Source organism: Rhinolophus sinicus, linkage group LG11, assembly GCF_036562045.2.
Source record: "Rhinolophus sinicus isolate RSC01 linkage group LG11, ASM3656204v1, whole genome shotgun sequence".
NCBI classification, from domain to species: Eukaryota; Metazoa; Chordata; class Mammalia; order Chiroptera; family Rhinolophidae; genus Rhinolophus; species Rhinolophus sinicus.
In genome coordinates, this window is record NC_133760.1 from 57,029,219 (window position 1) to 57,047,736 (window position 18,518).

General features: G+C 37.4%; 1 protein-coding gene across 7 annotated transcripts in view; it reads left to right on the top strand.

The window, feature by feature from the left end:
- TPK1 (thiamin pyrophosphokinase 1) overlaps nucleotides 1–18,518 on the top strand; it is a 260,377-nt gene that overhangs the window by 86,579 nt on the left and 155,280 nt on the right. For all 7 annotated transcript variants that reach the window (XM_074315232.1, XM_074315236.1, XM_074315230.1 and 4 more), the window contains one exon: nucleotides 17,747–17,819. In XM_074315232.1, the coding sequence (XP_074171333.1) occupies nucleotides 17,747–17,819 (73 nt within the window). The remainder of the gene's footprint in view (nucleotides 1–17,746; nucleotides 17,820–18,518) is intronic.

The window sequence follows — 18,518 nt, forward strand, 5'->3', positions numbered from 1 at the left end:
TATTACATCTTAAATGTGGGGTCCTACAGATTATTTTTATATAAACATTGTTCTAGTTTAGCTCAGATGTTTAGGAGTTCCTTTTGTGTTTAATTTAAAAGATGAGCATGGAGCAAAACTTCCCTAAATTCATACAAATGACCGTTCAGTTAAGTACTCATTAACTATGCTGGAACGAGAGGACTTGTGGTGCTTACGGAGAAAAGCAAGATTTAGTCTTGATTTCTTATTCCTCTCCATTAATTTTCTCAGAGTTAAGCTTTCAGACTTTCTAGCTTTATATATTCTTGCAACTTTCTCATCAGTACATCAATATCACTGTTCAGAGTGATCAAGTGGGAAGAGAGGAAAACTGTTGTAAATCTAACTCTAAAGCTGTGTCCCAGCTAAACCAATTTCAAAATATAATTTAAATCAGTGAATAATGTGGAAGGCTAGCTGTTAAAAATTAGCTTCTAAAGACTTTATCAATATAATTAAAGCAGATATCTGGCAACAAGTATCTGATACACCCTTGAATAAATCAATGACTTGTCCGTCCACATTTTAGTAACTTAGCAATTTTGTTCTGTCGGTCCACTTGGTTGTAGGTAGCAGTCGCTTCCGGGTTGGGAACTGTGTAGTGAGAGGGTGTGCGTGGACTCACTCCTTAGGTCAGGACTCAAAATCTGATTCTGCAACTTCATTACTGTTGAGACGTTTGACAAATAATTTCACTTCCTCGGGATGTAGTTTCTTCATCCCTGACGTTGCTAAGGAGGGATCTTTACCTTCTGACATATTCAGAGAAATCTTGATGAGGAAACGTATGATTTGGGCTGGTCATAAAAGATTTGGAGAAGCTGAGAGGATGGAGGCTGACCTTTCAAAGCTATAGTATGATGAGTTCTAGGATAGTTGAATATACATGCTGTAGTTTTAGGCAATAACTCTAAATAGTCTTGTCATGGTTAATATCCTGCATGCAGCAGTGGTACACCTTCTTAGAAAAAGTGTAAGCATTTTCCATATTGTGATTGGAATGAAGGAATGATTCTGTTTTGTTTTTAATCAGTGTGTTCAGGCATAATTTCCTACACGATAACGCATCCATTTTAAGCCTACACTTCAATTAGTTTTGAAGTGGTACACAGTTGTACACACCACCACAGTCAAGATTGTAAGATATCCATCATCCCCAAAATTCCTTCCTGTCCCTTCATAGTCAATCCCCAACTCCCACACCCTATCTCTAGAATGTCATAGAAGTGGAGTCATACAGTTTGTTGTCTTTTGCATGTGACTTGTTTTCACTTAGCAAATACTTTTGAGATGCCTCCCTGTTCCTGTGTGTATTGGTAGTGTGTTCCTCGTCAGTGTTGCGTAGCGTTCCATTACATATTACACCACCATTTTGTTTGTTTGTTCAATGCACGTGATGGACTTCATTCTTAAGAATTGCCCGTTTAGTTAGAATCTGTTACATATCATTTTTTCAAGTGCTTCTTTGGGTGGAATATTAATTCTTTTAGCTAGAAGCAAACAAAATTTTCGAAGTTGTCAGTTCAACAATAGAGGTTATATAAATAGTAGTTGAGGCTCATATCTATGGCCTACATTTGCTGTATCTTAGTGAAAATTCTGCAAACATTTGCTCAATCATGTTAGCCTCCAGCCTAGCCTCAAGCAATATTTAGTCATTTGATTCAGCCAGTTGTTATTAAAAATTATTTATGCAATCAAATTACTAAGCTTTCTAAGCATGTCAACATTATTGGTTCTTTAGATCAAAATGATGGAAGGTAAAAATGATTAGCACATTTAAAAGAAAATTTGTACAAAGAATCTTGATATTAAAGAACCCTACACAACAAACTATGAGGACATATTTATCTTGAATTATTGATTGAATTAGTTTAGTAATATATTTTAGGCTGTTGGTTTTCAAATGCTATACATCAGAGGTCTCAAAGTTATCCATGCAAAGCTCTGAATCAGTCAGGGCATTGGAGGACGGGGCAAAGTTTATACAAAGATTCTGTGGTCAGATCATGCATGACGTCAAGATGAACTTTCAGTGTGAGATCATTTTAAGCAGCTGCAGGAAGTCAGTTTGCCCCTAAATTTTATCAGAGGCATTGTTCTTTAGGTCTATTCTATCTCATAAAGTATGTTTCTGACAAAACCCTTTTCCTGCACTGTGGATATTCCTCAGAAATAAATTACCATCAGATGATTTTTTGAGAGAAGACTGGATCATCTGTAAAAAATTTTCAGTAACACATGGCTCCTTTAATTTTACTTATTTTTAAAAACATGAAGTCAATTTTGTTTTAGTGTTCATTAATATGATTTAAGAGCCATGATTTTCAACACAATTTTTGGTTTATCTTCAATATATTATTAGATTGCTGTGTTAAGTCAAAAATTATGAGTAATCACATAATACCATATATGTGTGTGCATATAAGTGTGTGTGTGAATATATATATATACACACACAATTTTATATATACAGAGGGTGCCAAAAAAATGTATACACATTTTAAGAAAGGAAAACTGTATTAAAATTGTAATGCTCAATATATACCAATAACAAAAAATGAATACAAGTCACGTTTGACCTCTACAATTACAAGAGGTGTCTGCTTGAGCAGCATTGACCAAAGTGTCCACATGTACACAGTTTTTTGACACCTCGGTATGTATGTATGTATATACTAAATATAAATGTATGTATATATGTGTGTGTGTGTGTGTGTGTGTGTGTGTGTGTGTGTGTGTGTGTATATATATATATATATATATATATATAATTGTTTTTTGAAAGGTTGAGGAATGGCCCCTTCTGTGTTTTCATATGCATTTGAGTGAAGGCACACCCATGCATCATGCTTTCAGACACACATCTAGATACTTCTTCCATGATTTTCTTGTCACTAAAATTTTGGTTTTGTGCGTTGGACCAAGAGTATGCAGTACAGTTCCAGCAGCAGGATGGGACATACTATTTGTTGACACATCATTACAGGACATGAAATTTGAGTTGATGATGAGATTGCACCTGAGCCAGCTATGGCCTTCCTATTGTTAGGGCACAGAAAAGTGACAGCTGGAATGCAGTTCAAGCAAGAGCTAGTTAGTAAATTTTGTGGGAAAACACCCAAATGGCAATTATACCAAGATGAGCTCTGAACTATCACATGTGATCCTGGGTTAGCTATCTGAGAGTTGCTTTAAAGTGAAGACTTCAATTTTGCCTCTGTAGCCAGAGAGTTCAAGAATATGCTGCAATATGTCAGAAAGGGTATTTAAAGAACCACAGAAAAATCTTACCACCCTAAGAAAAAACTGTGTGTGTGCATGTATGTCTGTGTATATGGATGTATTTATGTGTGTATACATATATGTGTGTGTTTGTATACACACACACACACATATTATATCTTAAATGCTTGATTCTGGGTATTGTATATCCTAGAAGTGGAAGAGAGGTAGAGAAAATCAGGGGAAGGGAACTTAAATGACAAGTAAGAGGACATTGATCTGGAAATGACAGAAACTAGAATAAAAAATCATGCATATTAAAAATGTTGACTTACTCTTTAAACTCTATGATGGAGAATTGCAGTTAACACTCAAGACTCACACCATGTTAGTTTCTGGAAACATGGATAGGGACAGGCAAATGCAAGCAGAAATACGAAGGAAACCAAAACATGCCCACAAATGCCCATGCACAGCATCTGCTCTTTGGCTGCCAGTGCTGTAATTATGCCCTAGGACAGTCTAATGGTGTTTGTTAAGATCCTGCTTACTTCCTCCTCCATGGGCACCTCCCTGACATAACCTTACTGTCATAGAAAATGCCCCTAATTATAAGGTGTTTTTATACATCACTCTCTGAGTGACAGTGAAGATGCATTCTGAGAAATTTAATAACATTCCTCTCAAATTAAAAAAAAAAAAAGTATGTAGACTACACTTCCTTAGTTTTATAAAAGCTTGTTGTTAATCAGAAGATTCTATATATTTTCCAAGACTTCATGTTATCATGTTTTTTTCTAAGTAAACTCTTTTAAATTCCATTCTTACGATTCATGATTTTCCTAGGTGGGAGGAGATGTACCTTAGATACCTTTTTCTTTTTAAAATTTTTAATTTACAGTTGATAAACAATATTATGGAAGTTTCAGGTATACAGCACAGTGGTCAGACATCCACATAATTTATGAAGTGCTCCCCTCGCTTAGTCTAGTACCCATCTGACACCATACATAGTTATTACAATATTATTGACTGTATTCCCTATGTTGTTGCTTTTTTAAAAATTGTTCCTCTCAATGAAATAGTACCAAGACAAGTTTGCATTACACAGCACAGGACTCTATTTACTTGAATGTTTGCGACAATTGAGGAAGAGAATAAGAGAATACTTTTTTTTTCTCATTTGCAATATGTAAAAATATTTCATTACTTAAAAGCCCAGCTGTGCTTTAAGAACACAATACTATAAATTTTTACAAAATGTCCTTGATTTATGTTAAAGATAAAGTTTCCTCAGATGTAGTTCTATTATTTAAAAAATTAAGGAGAGTTGATAGACAGGAAAAATGTTTTCTGCCTTGAAGCATAGCACTTACAAAGGCTACTGAAGCTTAGGCGCTTAGAATGCATTTTTCTATGTACAGTATCATCGTGTTTTTTTACTTCATGCAAAATTCACTTATTTATCACTAGCGGCCTCTAGTGAGTATCCTGTTTTTTCCTGCGAGGCTGTATGTTAGTAGGTTATTAGTAACTGAAGAGCAGCTCCATGTGTCAGGCACAAGAAAAACAACTGTAGGTCACTCATCGGAGCATTATATCCATCAGTGACACGAACATGTCCCCCTCATCATGTAGTAATGGCTTCTTGTTACCACTCCTAGGGCTTTCACAGTGAATTTCCTCCATGTGGGACTCGTTCTCTGAGGTGGGAGAGTCAGTGGTCATGCCCTTCACTGATGCATCTAATGCTTTTAACAGGATGGAGTTAAGTTCGGATACAGGGGGCAAAGGATACCAAACCCAGCAACATTGGACAAATACGATCAAAGTCAGAACCACCCTGTCCTTATTTGTAAAATTTTAAGCAAAACAGTGTTCGAGTAATTTTAATGTAGTCATAATTACAAGTAATAATCATACAAACATAAATCCAATGAACCAAATCTGTATTGTTTAGTATTTACCTTTAAAAAAAACCTGAAAACTTTATATAATCATTAGGATGCAGCAGGGAACCAAATGCCTGACTTCCCTGAACTTTCCTAGAGATAGATAATAAGTCAGGTACATAATTAGAATATAAAGTGTGTTACTAGTGACAAGAAGGATGACGGTACAGCAGGAGGAGGGCAGCATATTTTGTGGGAGGGCGGTAGCAATTAACATGAGGGGGGGCCTGCCTGAGAAGGTGACTTCTGAGTTCAGATCTCTGTGAGGTGAAGAAGTCGGCCAGCCACTTGGCTACGCAAAGGAAGAGCCTTCCAGACAGAGGAAGTGCCGGTGCAGAGCCCCTGAACCTGACAACAGTATCAGGTAGCTCTTGCCGCCTCACAAACCACCCCCACGCTTAGTGCCTTCAACAACAGTGGCTTGCAGTTCCACAGGGCAGGAGGCAGAGGACCTGGGCCCACTCGTGTCTGTCTTGTGGGTCGGGTGGGCACTTGTGCTGATGTCCGCAAGACCACTCTCCTGTCTGAAGGTTGGCTGCCCATTAGCTGGGTCCGCTGACTTTTCTCTCCGATCCTCCATCTTGCAACCTGTCAGCCTCAGGCTTGCCCAACGTTGTTCTCGTGACACAGGGAGGGGTGCCAGGAGAGCCAGGGCAGGTCGAGCCGGAGGCTGCAACTCCATTGGAAGCCTCGCTGCAAAACTACCATGCCGTCGTCATATCTGCTGCATTTTGTTGGTCAAAGCAAGTCACAGGCTAATACAAATTCAAGTGGTGGGGAAATAGAGTTCTATTAGCACCTCTTGATGGAAAGGCTCTGGAAAGTCACATTATGAAGGAGTACGGATGGAAAGGGGTACATATTATAATTATGGATAATTTTGCGAACGATCTGCCACATGTAGAGAGAATGAGGGGGAAACATTAGGGAGAGTGGTTGGAAAGGTAACTGAGGGAGGATGTGGAGATGCAGGCTGTAGAACCATCAGTATATAGAGGGCGTTTAAGTCCATGTGACCTGGTGACATAACCTAGTAAGTGCGGACAGAGTAGGAAAGGGTCCAGGGACTGAGCTCTGCACATCACACCCCAGTGTTAAAGGATCCAAGCGAGGTGGACGAACTATCAAGTAGACAGAGCAAGAGTAACCAGAGCGTTAGAGAGAAATCCAGAAGCCACAGTCTTTAAATCAAGTGAAGAAAGAGAACCAAGGACTAGACCATGATCAATTGTGTTCAGTGCTTCTGACGCATAAAGGAACGTGGGAGAATTGACCACTAGGCTTAGCAGTACAGCAATGCAGAGTCTTTGGAGGTTGAAAATATAAGTCATATATATAACAGAGGGTGCCAAAAAAATATGTACACATTTTAGGACAGGAAAAAAATGTATTACAATTGTAATAATATATACCAATAACAAAAAATGAATGCAAGTCATGTGTATACATTTTTTGGCACCCCTAGTATCTATAGTATATACACACACACATATAAAATGATTATAAATTATGGAAATATATTAAGATGTTTAAATTTCTTCTATTCTGTGTAATGTATTTTGTCTCTCTGTTCCTTTTTTATTTTATTTGTGTTTGAATAAACTATTGGTGTCAACTCGATTTGTACAAGGATAGTCACCCTTTGTATTTCTTTTAAATGTTTTCCCTACTATGCCTGTTACTTTTATTAATGGTATTCACCAGCTAATGCTCTCATGATTTCAGGACGACCTCTTCCTAAGCCATTATCATCTGACTGAATTCTTGCAGATTCCTGGAAGACGGAAGTGTTTAAGTCCTGTAGAGACCTTCTCGGGTACTAGTGCCGTGTGTTAGGAGGATGGTTCATCCATCCGTGTATAATGGATAGAAGCACAAGATAGAAGCAGCAAGGATAGGAAATAAAGTGTTTACTGTATCAGGACAGCATATGCCTTAAGAACTTCTTTTATTGTCGTCATCCTACCCTGTTTCCCCCAAAATAAGACCCAGCCGGACCATCAGCCCTAATGCATCTTTTGGAGCAAAAATTAATATAAGACCCGGCTAGGTCTTATTTTCAGGGAAACACAATAAAGTTTTAGTTCCTTTTATGGGGGAAGCCATACGGAAACAAGGAAGGAAAAGGATAGAAAACACTGCTAGCAGAATGGTCATGAGGCAGCTTATTACACTTGGCTTTGGACGACTTGGGGGGGCAGACGACCTGTTAGTGACCCTGATGGCATGTAAGTGTCTTCCTGAATTCTGTGTGTGATGTCTCTGCTGAATCCCAGGGAGAAGCATGAAGCAAATAAATTACACAGAGTAATTCACTATCAGGGAGCTAGCCTTTTTATTTGTGAAGGTGAAGAATTGGCATTAACCTGTGTGTATGATTTGGGGCTCTTTCATGTTTGTAAATAAGGAAAGATGAAACCTTCCACTGCACTGTCAGGCTTAGCACAAGTCTCCTCAACATGCATGGAATTTTCTGGTACAACCTCGTACCACCACTGACACTTCCTTCTAGGAAAGTAACCCTGGAACTGTGTATTCAAACCACCTCTCTCCTTCCTTTTCTCTTTCGCCACTTTCCAAAAACAGTTAATTACAGCCAAGGACAGCTGCGACCTCAGAGATGAGGGAGCGCCCTTCACCGTATACTATGCCCCTTCCTTCGTGTCTCACCTTCTCTTTTACTGCTTAGATGTCTTCCTTCTTCCCATTGCTTGAATATAGGCATTACTTGTATATTTCATCCTCTTGTTATGATTGCATTTATTTATAACTTTTCAGGCAGTATCAATTAGTATGAAGCCTTCCCTTCCCTTTGTCTCACCAACTCCCCCAAACCTGGCTCTTGCTGGTTCTTCTGTCACATCATGCACTTGACTTGCAGTGTCGGGGACTCTGTCCTATAATACCCATGCTTCAACTTGAAGCCTTTGGGTCTGCGATAACTTTCGTGTCTTCAAGGTGACACATACAGTATATATTTAAGAAATATTGGATAAGGTGAATTAAGTAGCAAACATGCAGAGGATTCATGAGTATCCAGCGTCACCTCTCCTCGGCTCTGTCTCTGTGCTGACACCGTTTAGCTGACCTTGAGCACCGCATACTCTACAATCTCAAACTCCAGCTGTCTAAAATCGAGTTCTTGTTACTTTTTTTTTAACCCGTAGTGTTAAGATTAAATCAAACTTCAGAGATTTAAATGCTGGTGTTTGTCTTTTAAAATTAAAATTGTTCACTGTTTATGAGAATATTAAGAGCAATGATTAAAAAGATGGATGGAACAAGCTTATAGATGCCTTAATGACTAGTCTCCCTTATAGGAATAGATAGATGTTCCTCATACGTGGTGACTTGTGAGAAGAATTTCACGCTGTCATTGTACTTGCCATGTGTATAGACCAGCAGCAAAAGTCCTACAGAAATGGCAACCCAGTCTCACACCCTTACCCACAAAACTCATTTCCACCCAAAAAGTTAATAAGGGGTATTTTAAGAACAGCATCTTGCAAGAATAATGACAGAGAATAAAGTGCCTGTAGGCTATGTGCTTAAGTGTAATTTATTGTGTAAGTTTTGTTTTCTGGAAACCCGTTGTATAAATATCATTTAGTAGAAAAACCCATATTCTCACACAGACTCTTATTATTCACGCTTTATTCACCTCAGAGAAAACTTGGTAGATTAGGTGCAATATATAAAAATTCATTTCAATGAAATTTTTATTGTGTCTGATGTGCATTATGTGATTCGATATGCACATCATCTTTGTCATCTATATTTTCAGTGTGAATATTCTATAAATTTTATTTCTGTAGTCATTTCTTTGTGTTTTCATCTTCCTCGACTCTTTCTGGAGCAAAGGAAGCAGTACGTTTTGTGCACTGAGTTGATACTGAATTTTAAAGTTGCTTTTCTTCCAGAATCTTTTTACCTTAGGTGTTGCTATTGAATTTATATTTTCTTCTTTGAATCTCATTCCTTTGCTCTAACTAGACAGATCATTAGTTAAATAGGTAAGGTTGTCTGGAACGAAAATAATCACCTTCCCAGAAAGGTCTGGTCAGTTATGTAGAGTTGTCTGCGTGTGAAAATCAAGCAAAGTCACAAAGGCAGACCCAGTCCATCCCTTCTTATAGAGGAAATCCATTGTCATGGTGGTGAAAGTTACAACACATTCTACCACCTGCGTGTATAATATTCAACTGCCAGTATTGGGGAGGCAATGAAATAATTTCTGGTGTGGCATTCTAATACGTGCTTGGGATAGTAGTAGTGTCTTATCAAATGTTATCCTGAATATTAAGCTTTTTATTACCTGTGTGATTTTAAACTTGTGATTAAACACTGTTTTTAAAGAATCTTCACTCTGTCATTTTGGGTGCTGATTCAAATTTGAAATTACGATCCAAGTCAATGAGAAAATGATTTTCTAAAATGTATCTTTTTCAAAATGTGTGGTGTGCCTGAACTATAAACTACTATAAAGTTAAATCAGTTATATAGACATTAAATATACATAAATAAATGTTAAATATTAATAATTATATACTCTAGTGGAGCAATTTAAGCTAGTGGGACTAATAACTAGGATAATATATGTAGAGAAATTGAAATTCTTAACCTACTTCGATGACAAATGATTGATTTTACTTAATATCAATTTCATCATGTGTATAAATGGAGGTATTAAACTCAACTAGTAGTCTAGTTGGCAACTCTATAGAACTGATCAGTAGTTTGAGTATTTTTGTCTGTTAGTAGTCTTATCTTATTCTGAGGAGTACTGATTGCAGTTGATTATTTTGAACAAGTGAGAAAATAAAGAAAATTATGTATTATAGAGCACCTTTGTGTGATTGCAATCCCATTAAATCTTTGAGTCTTGTTTTCTGTCCTAGAACAGGAGTTGGCAAACTGTAGCTTGCAGGCCAGCTGCCTATAAATAAAGTTTTATTGGGACTCAGTAGCACCCACTGTTTTCCTATTTTCTGCAGCTGCTTTCTTGCTACCATGATAAAGTAGTTGTGACAGAGACGTTGTATCCCACAGAGCCTAAAATACTGATTCTCTGGCTTCTTAAGAAAAAATTTGCTGATCCCTCGCCTAGAATGTGGCCTGTTTTGAAAAATCTTTCATGTGCATGTGAAAAAGAATGTGTTTACCTGCAGTTGTTTGGCTGGAGTGCACTATGCGTCTCAATTGGGTGAAGTTTTCTGATGCTGTCTCATACTCTTACTGCTTTTTTTTTTAAACAGTCTTATTGAGATGTAATTCAAAGTCCATACAATTCACCCATATAAAGTATCCAATTCAGTGGGTTTTTAGTATGTTCACAGATATGTGCAGTCATTCCCAGTCGGTCTGACCACATTTTTGTCACCTCAGAAAGAAACCCTGTACCTTTTAGGTAGGATCCCCACTTCTCCCCTCAGCACTGACAAATACTGCGTCTACCTTTGTCTTTATAGATTTTCCTATTTTGGATTTTCATAGGAATAAAATACATTACATGGACTTTTCTGACTGATTTCTTTCACTAGCATGTTTTTGATGTTCATCCACATTTTATACACACACATGTATCAGTGTGTGTGTGTGTGTGTGTGTGTGTGTGTGTGTGTGTGTGTATGGCCAAATAGTATTTCACTTTATGGCTATACCTCATTTTGCTTATCCATTCATCCATTGATGGACATTTAAGTTGTTTCCACTTTGGGGTTATTATGACTAATGCTGCTATAAACATCAGTGTACAAGATTTTAAAGGCATCTATGTTTTCATTTCTCTTCAGTACATACCTGGGGATGGATTTACTGGTCAAAGGGTTACTCTGTATTTAATCACTTACTGCCAGGCTGCTTTTTGCTCTTTTCAGACCCTTCACCCATTTTTGAATTGGGTTGTTTTTTCTTACTGAGTTGTAAGTGTTCCTTATGTATTCTAGATACAAGTACTTTATCAAATACATGACTTGCAAAATATTTTCTCCCGCTCTTTAGACTGTCTTTTTACTTTCTTGATGGTATCTTTATGAACCACAAAAGTTTTTAAAAGTTTTTAATTTAAAAAATGTATCTGTTTTTACTTTTGTTGCTCATGCTTTGGTATCATACTCGTATCTAAGAATGCTTTGCAAGAAACAAGGTCACGAGGTTTGACCTCTGTGTTTTCTTCAAAAATATGATAGCTTTAGTTCTTAAACGTGAGGTTTTTAATTCATTTTGAGTTGGTGTTTGCATGGAGTGTGAAGTAAGGGTCCAACTTCATGCTTTTGCATGTAGCTACCCAGTTATTCCAGCCATTTGCTGAAAGGTCTTTTGTTGAAAACACAGTTCTTGCCCTACCGAATGGTCCTAGTACCCTTGTGAAAAATGGGTTGACCACAGACGTGCGGGTTTCTCTGTGGACTTTCAATTCTGCCCCATGGATCTATATGTTTAACCTGTGTCGTTACTACCACACTATCTTGATTACCACACTTTATAGTAAGTTCGGAGATTGAGAGGCGTGAGTCTTCCTACTTTGTTTGCTGCCTATTTCCCTCTGTCTGAATCCATTGTTTCACATATTTTGTCTGGTTTTCTAAGTGGTTACGGAGAGAGGTTCATTCCCATCGCAAGGGCAGGAGTAGCAGTCTGTGTTTTACTTTCTTACTATCCACAAAGTTGACGTTGCTGATAGGGAGTTAGAAGCCTCAGTCACAGAATCGGATACTCAGGTGTTTGTTTACAACCTAGAATGAAATGTGCCTTCACCAAGCCTCCCATGATGTTGCGAGTGTGCCTTTCTTCACCACCTCTCTGTTCATTAAATCAAATCGTAAGTCTGGAAGCATAACTATGACGTACCTAGGGATTGATGGCGATGATGGGGACTAACGTGGCGTGGTACTCACGCTGCTGCTTGATTGCTATGCGGTTCTGATTGGCCATAACAAGGAAGCAGATTTCAAATAAGGGCCATGATTTTGGAAGATGTGAAATTGCGTCTTGGGAGGGAAGTGTCGTAAGAAAACTTTCCTATGCCAGGCTAGGTCATCCTTCAATTCAGAAAGGAGGAGAAGGAGAAGAACATTTGGGATCTTTGTGACACCTGTGCAGGTGGCTTCATATCTCCCAGCCTTGGCTTTCTACCATAAACTAGGATGATAAAAATGAACCTTATGGAACTGTTATGAAAATTCAGTAGAATTATGCTAATTAATAAATATGAAATGCATGGATGAAATATAGAGACTGACATATAAGAAATATTCAGAAAATGTTTCCTGGGAGGTTTCTCCTAGAGTAAAAGCCTTTGGATCTTTCTCTTTTTGCAGACTTCTTTTTTTTTTTTCTTTTTTGGCTTTTTCTCCCTGTCTAATTCAAGTTTTTTGCAAAGTTACATATGTATTTTCCCCTATCATTTCTCCCTCCTGATCATCTTTAATGTTTATTTTAACTGAGTGATAGGGAGATTCTATCTGTATTTCCTTTGTTTTTGTTATTTTTGTTTTCTCTGGGTGTTCTTTAGCATATAAAGAAATTTTAAATGATTATTTTGGAAATTAATTTTCTGCCTTGTAGTATTGATTCCTAGGCTACTCAGTTTGAGAAGATGAGATTAAATATTCTAAGAGATAAAAACATTGTCTTACTCAGATAACTTGACTAGGAGTCATTTCTAATAAACTTGGTGGCTGTTCAGCAAAATGTAATGTTATTATCAGAGTCTAAGAGTTTTCATTTCATTTTCAATTTTCTCCTCCCTTTTTTGTCTGCATCTATAAATTTTATTTTCTTTTTAGTGATTAAATTAAGATGTGCTTTATTAAAATTAGAAAATTTCATTCGCTGAGATGATCAGTGTAAACACCTTTATTCATTCACTTCCATTATTTCCTTCATGCTAATATAAGCATTTAACTATCTTTTGGCACTTTTATTATATTTAGAGACATTTGTTGAAAACTGTTGAACTGACTGTTATCTACAAGCACAGTCAAAATATGGTACAATTTTTACTTACTGTAATTTGGATCAACCTCTTTTTTGCCCCACCCCAATTAAGTTTCTGCAGTTTTCCAGAAAATGTTAGCCCAAATCTTTGCATGATGAAGTCCCCCTTTCGTTAGACTGAGGACCACTTTTTTCCTTGTACCTCTAGCTACAGGCTACAATGGTCTCATTCTCCTCCTAGCATATTCCTTTATTCAAAATCCTGTCCTTCCTTTACCAGCCAGCACAAATATTTCTTTCCTTCTGCCTCAGTTATACCTTTCTAAAATATACAGTTTGACCAAATTAACACTAATTAATAAAATCAGCATTGGGCTAACACATTTATGTCAAGAACTTTCTCCATAAGAAACTCTTGTTCCATTTCATACATGTGTATATGTGAGAGGCTGTACATTTGGCTACTAAAGAACAAAGACTGAGCTGCCTGGGTTTGAATTTTGGTTCTAGCTCTCACTACCCTTATAACCTCAGGCAAGTTTCTTAGTTTCTCTTGTGGTAACTTTTATTTTAACCAAATAGCTTAAATCAGGCTTGCTGTGTGCCAGGCATTTTCTAAGTGCTTTAACTAACATACATTCACTCTTAATCCTCAAGACCACTCCAAATGATCCTCATTTTACATAAGAAGAAATGAGGCTCAGAAAGGTTAACTAATGTGGACACGCCCGGAAGTAGGGGGAAGACATCATAGTCATTTCTTCATGAACGTTTCTTTGCCCGTCCTTCTCTTCCACGCCCTTCTTCCCCTTCCTTTCCTCTCTGGCCTTGCTCTTCACTTTTTACCATTTTCCACCTGCTCTCTTTCCCTCCCCAACCTTTCACTGTTTCTCCCGCCTCCCTTTTTCCAATCCTCTTCCTCTTTCTCCTCCGACCCTCCTCCCTTTGTCCTTTTCCCTCCTGCTCCCTGTTTCTTTCATCTCCTCTATCCTTCCCCACCCTTCTCCTGCTCTGCCTCTTCATTTATGACATTATTTTCAGCATCTGTGTCCTTGGTGCTCTGAGGCATACCTAGGTCAGTCAGAGGCAGATCCTGCTCCAAAGAACTTACAGCCTAGCAGGAGCTGAAAGGCATCTCTAGAAATTGCTTAAAATGGAATGGGAAGTTACAGATTTAATGCTCTATACACATAGGTTTTAAGGGATCGATTGTTAGCAAAGCAGGCTCTGGGAGGGAGACCCTTCTTCAGTGGTATCAGGACACGTCTATGGAGGAAAGTAGTTGTATTCTAATACCTCACGTGTAGGCATATTTTCTAAATATATCAGCCTTCTTCTTGGTTAGCACTGGTGATGGATCCTTAGCTCATTAACTACTCTCAGCCTTCTCTGAACTCTTATTTTGTCATGAGTGAGTGGCAAGTGTGGCAAGAGCCAAATACAAATATCTAAGGAGTCTGCGCCATTTATGTAGAGTTTGGAACACCTTTCAGTACTAACAAGTCCGTGCCCGTAGACTGAGGATGCCAGGAAAGGTGAGCTGGCCTGATGTGTGTCCACAGTAGACTGAGATGTGATCAGCGGGGACATAAGCCACGTACCCTTAGGCAGCTGTTCCCTGTGTGCACTCAGGCCCCAAAGAGTCCTGAAAGCAACCTTCCCGTGTAAACTGTCTTTTACATGATGACGTAGTTCCTCTCCATCTGGGAAGTGTCATCCCCAACAAGTACCTCTTCAGAACGCCCAGGTACCATGACACCAGGTGACTCAGGAAATGTGAGGTGGGCACTTAATTACAGTGTGCAAAAGTACACAAAGGCTACTGTGTTATATGGTGATGAAAAGTGATTTTAGTCATTGCGGCAGGTATATCAATGTGCTTTTGGCTTGAGTCTTCTTAGAAATCAGCATCTTGGTTCATTTTTAAACCATATATGTTATATTAGAGAAAATTATATTAAAAGCTAACCAGAGTTACTTATCTTCTGTCTATAAAATTTTGTTTTCCTGTTAATGTTTTATATGAAAATATAACTGAATTTACATGATTGCTTTTCTTCATTATTCACAGTGTAAGATAAAAAGAGATCTTATTCTCTTCAAAATGATATGTCGCATGGGGACAGACATTCACCTGCCTCTGTGCATCTGTTATTTTACATTTTTATTGTCAAAATCAATATCATATTTGGAAACTGCCAAATTGATTCTAGATATCTGGGGGACTAAAATTTGTAGAGCAATATAAAGTCAGTCTTTTTAGGAAGTGGCATGATTCAGACAGCCCAGAACCAGAGTCCTAAGTTGACATGGCTGCTTTAAGTGGTGAAGTAGGCTGGATACCGGCCATACAGACACAATTCACTGGGCTCCTTGGATCTCACTTCCTCACAGAGGATAATGAAGATACTGGAGGGATGATTCCTTTAATCCCTTCCAGCACTGTCTCAATTCTTTTGGGCTGCTATAAAGAAGACCATAGGCTGAGTGGTTTATAAGTAACACTTATTTCTCACAGTTGTGGGGGTTGGGAAGTCCATGATCAAGGGGCCAGCACATTCATTATCTGGTGAGAACCCACTTCCAGCTTCATAAACAACTGTCTTCTCTCTATGTCCTCACGAGGCAAAAGGGACACGAGAGCTCTCTGGGGCCTCTTTGATACGGGCACTAATCCCATTCGTGGGGCTCCACCCTCTTCACCTAGTCGCCTCCCAAAGGCCTCACCTCCTAATAATGTCACATTAGGGATTAAGATTTCAACACACAGAATTTTTTTTTTGTGGGGGAGGGGGACACATACCTTCAGGCCATAGGAGGCACTAATATTCTGTGATCTATATGAGTTTTAATCTGTATATGGTTGACTGTTGGTAGATGGAGGCATTTTAAAGAAACTTTAAAAATGAGTAAATTTTTGCAACAGGAAAAAAAAAACAATAGTCTATTTTCAGTCCTAATAGGGGTAAGGTATAAGGTGTTTACCTACATAGGTATAAAATGAAATTGAAAGTAATAAATGTGGTGGCAGGGATATTTTGAGGAGAAAAATTTATGGGAAAATGTTGACATCAGGCAAGGTGATGTAGAAACCTAAGTAACTACCTCCCAATTCTGTCTTATTCTGAAATAAAGTATTGTTTTTGCACATGGTTGATATTCAGTAAATAGTTCTGGAATCAATTGATTAACGTAAAAATTTTATGAATTACCAAAAATTTCCATCAGTAACCATTATGGGTGAACAACAACAAAATCTAAGCTTGTGCGGTCCAGATCTGTATGGTAGAGCTTTCTGTTACCGGTTAGTCATAGGAAGACATATAGCTCAAAGAAGAGTTGGTCCAACACAGACGAGTTAGACTTGGTTAGACCTAAGAAATAATATTTACAATTGAGTTAAGAACTTGAAAAAAATTATACAAAGGAACAATGTCAGTATTGGGTTTTTCGTGTTTGTTTTCAGTAAAATCTCTCTAGGAGCCAGAGTACTCCCCCTGCTGTCCCATGTCTTGCCTTTTATGACCTACAGATGTCTCCAAGTCTGGGGCTTCATCTCTTTTGACATGTAATACTTAGATAAATTGCCATTAAAGTGCCATAAATTGCCATAAAGTGCCATTCTCCCTTTAACTAGGGACCTGGTCTAATATGTAACAATTGGGCCCTCTTGAGAAGACATACAGAAGTTTTCTTATTCTTTTGAATCAGAACAGTTAACTAGACAAAAGCCTACAGAGCTCATTCTCATGGTATGTGTAGAGAAGAATATTCTGGAGGATGTGAAAGCAAACATTCCCTTCTTTATATCATATACATTTGGAGCTTCGGGAGGATAGGGCTGTTTTTGCAGGAGCAGTGAGAAATCCAGGAAAGTTTTGTTTCTCCACAGTTATGTGATTTAAGTGGGAAGAAATTCTGCCAGGTCATGTAGATGTTTTATGTAAAAATAATAATGGATGGTTTATGTAGATAGAGTAAGGTAAGCTTTCTGAAATGAGTTTTGAAAAAATATAAATGGTAGAGACGAGAAATAAGATAATTGGATAGAAACATCCATTTTGGGGAATGTTCTCCCTCTACTTAGTAACCATGAGCTTTGTAATATTTCAGAATTATCTAAAAGACTCCTGTTTCTAGAACTATGTCAACAGGATATTGGGGAAATGTCTTTGACTCCTGTGCTATAAAGAATGCCTAATTCACATCATCATTTGTTCTGTTCAAATCTGTTGAAAGTTCTGAACTTGTGTGGGTGTGCAATATAAAGATTTGTATATATGTAGAAAGTAAATATAAATATTGAGTCTTTGTGTTAGGGTTTTTGAACTGGGAGTTTTTTAAACCAATAGCTTTCTTTAATCTTTATTTTTTAAAGCAAGTTTAATGTTGACTAAGTTGATGAATTAGTTTGATGTATAGAATTCCCCTCAATCATACGTACTGAAACCAGGAGTGTAACACATGACATCCCATTCACTGTGAAAATAGACTGTATTGTTTTTACTTTTGTGTACATTAGTTCTCCCTCTGGTCCTTATAATCAGAGTTTTAATGGTTATCAAGTAAGTAGTCTTAATAATTGACTTACTTGGAACACTTTCTTTCAGCTTTTTGCCTGAATTCATCAATGGAGACTTTGACTCAATTAGGCCTGACGTTAGAGACTACTACGCCAGTAAGGTAAACCATCAACACTTTTATATTTAAGATCGTTTTCATCTGATTGTTTTTCCTATGTTCTTTCTGGTTTGTGTAGGGATTGGTGTATGTGTAGGGATTCAGAAACTCATTGGTTACTGAAAAAAATTTATAGCAATTGTAATACACATTCAAATGGAAATTTAGAAAATGACAAGTGGAAACGCTCTTAAAAATTCTATCACCATCAGATAAGCATAAATGCTTAGTCCTTCAATATTTTAAATGCATTTATAGTTTATATAGGCCAATTTAATAATATACTATTACTGTCCACATCCTCATTGGGTATTACATATTTTTCACAAGTCACTTTTAATTTCATTTAATGAATGTACTGTATTTTACTTAACCAATTCCCAACTGATTTACATTTAAGTTGTGTCTATTTTTTGTATTGTAAACTAATAAAAACATCTTCGTAAATGCATTTTTATGAAAATGCATAATTATAGAACTACAGTTTTTTCCTTTAATATTTAGTTTTCTTGAAACTGTTATTACCCAGTTCTGAATCCAACTTGAAATTAACAGTAACCTACATCTTATTAAAGTGCTGTTTTGTCACTGTTGTTGTGAAAATCTTCCCGAGAACTTGCCACTTAAGAACATAAAAATGATCTAACTGAGAATGATGGAAGACACACAGAAGTGTTTTGGTGATCAATAATTCACGCTTTC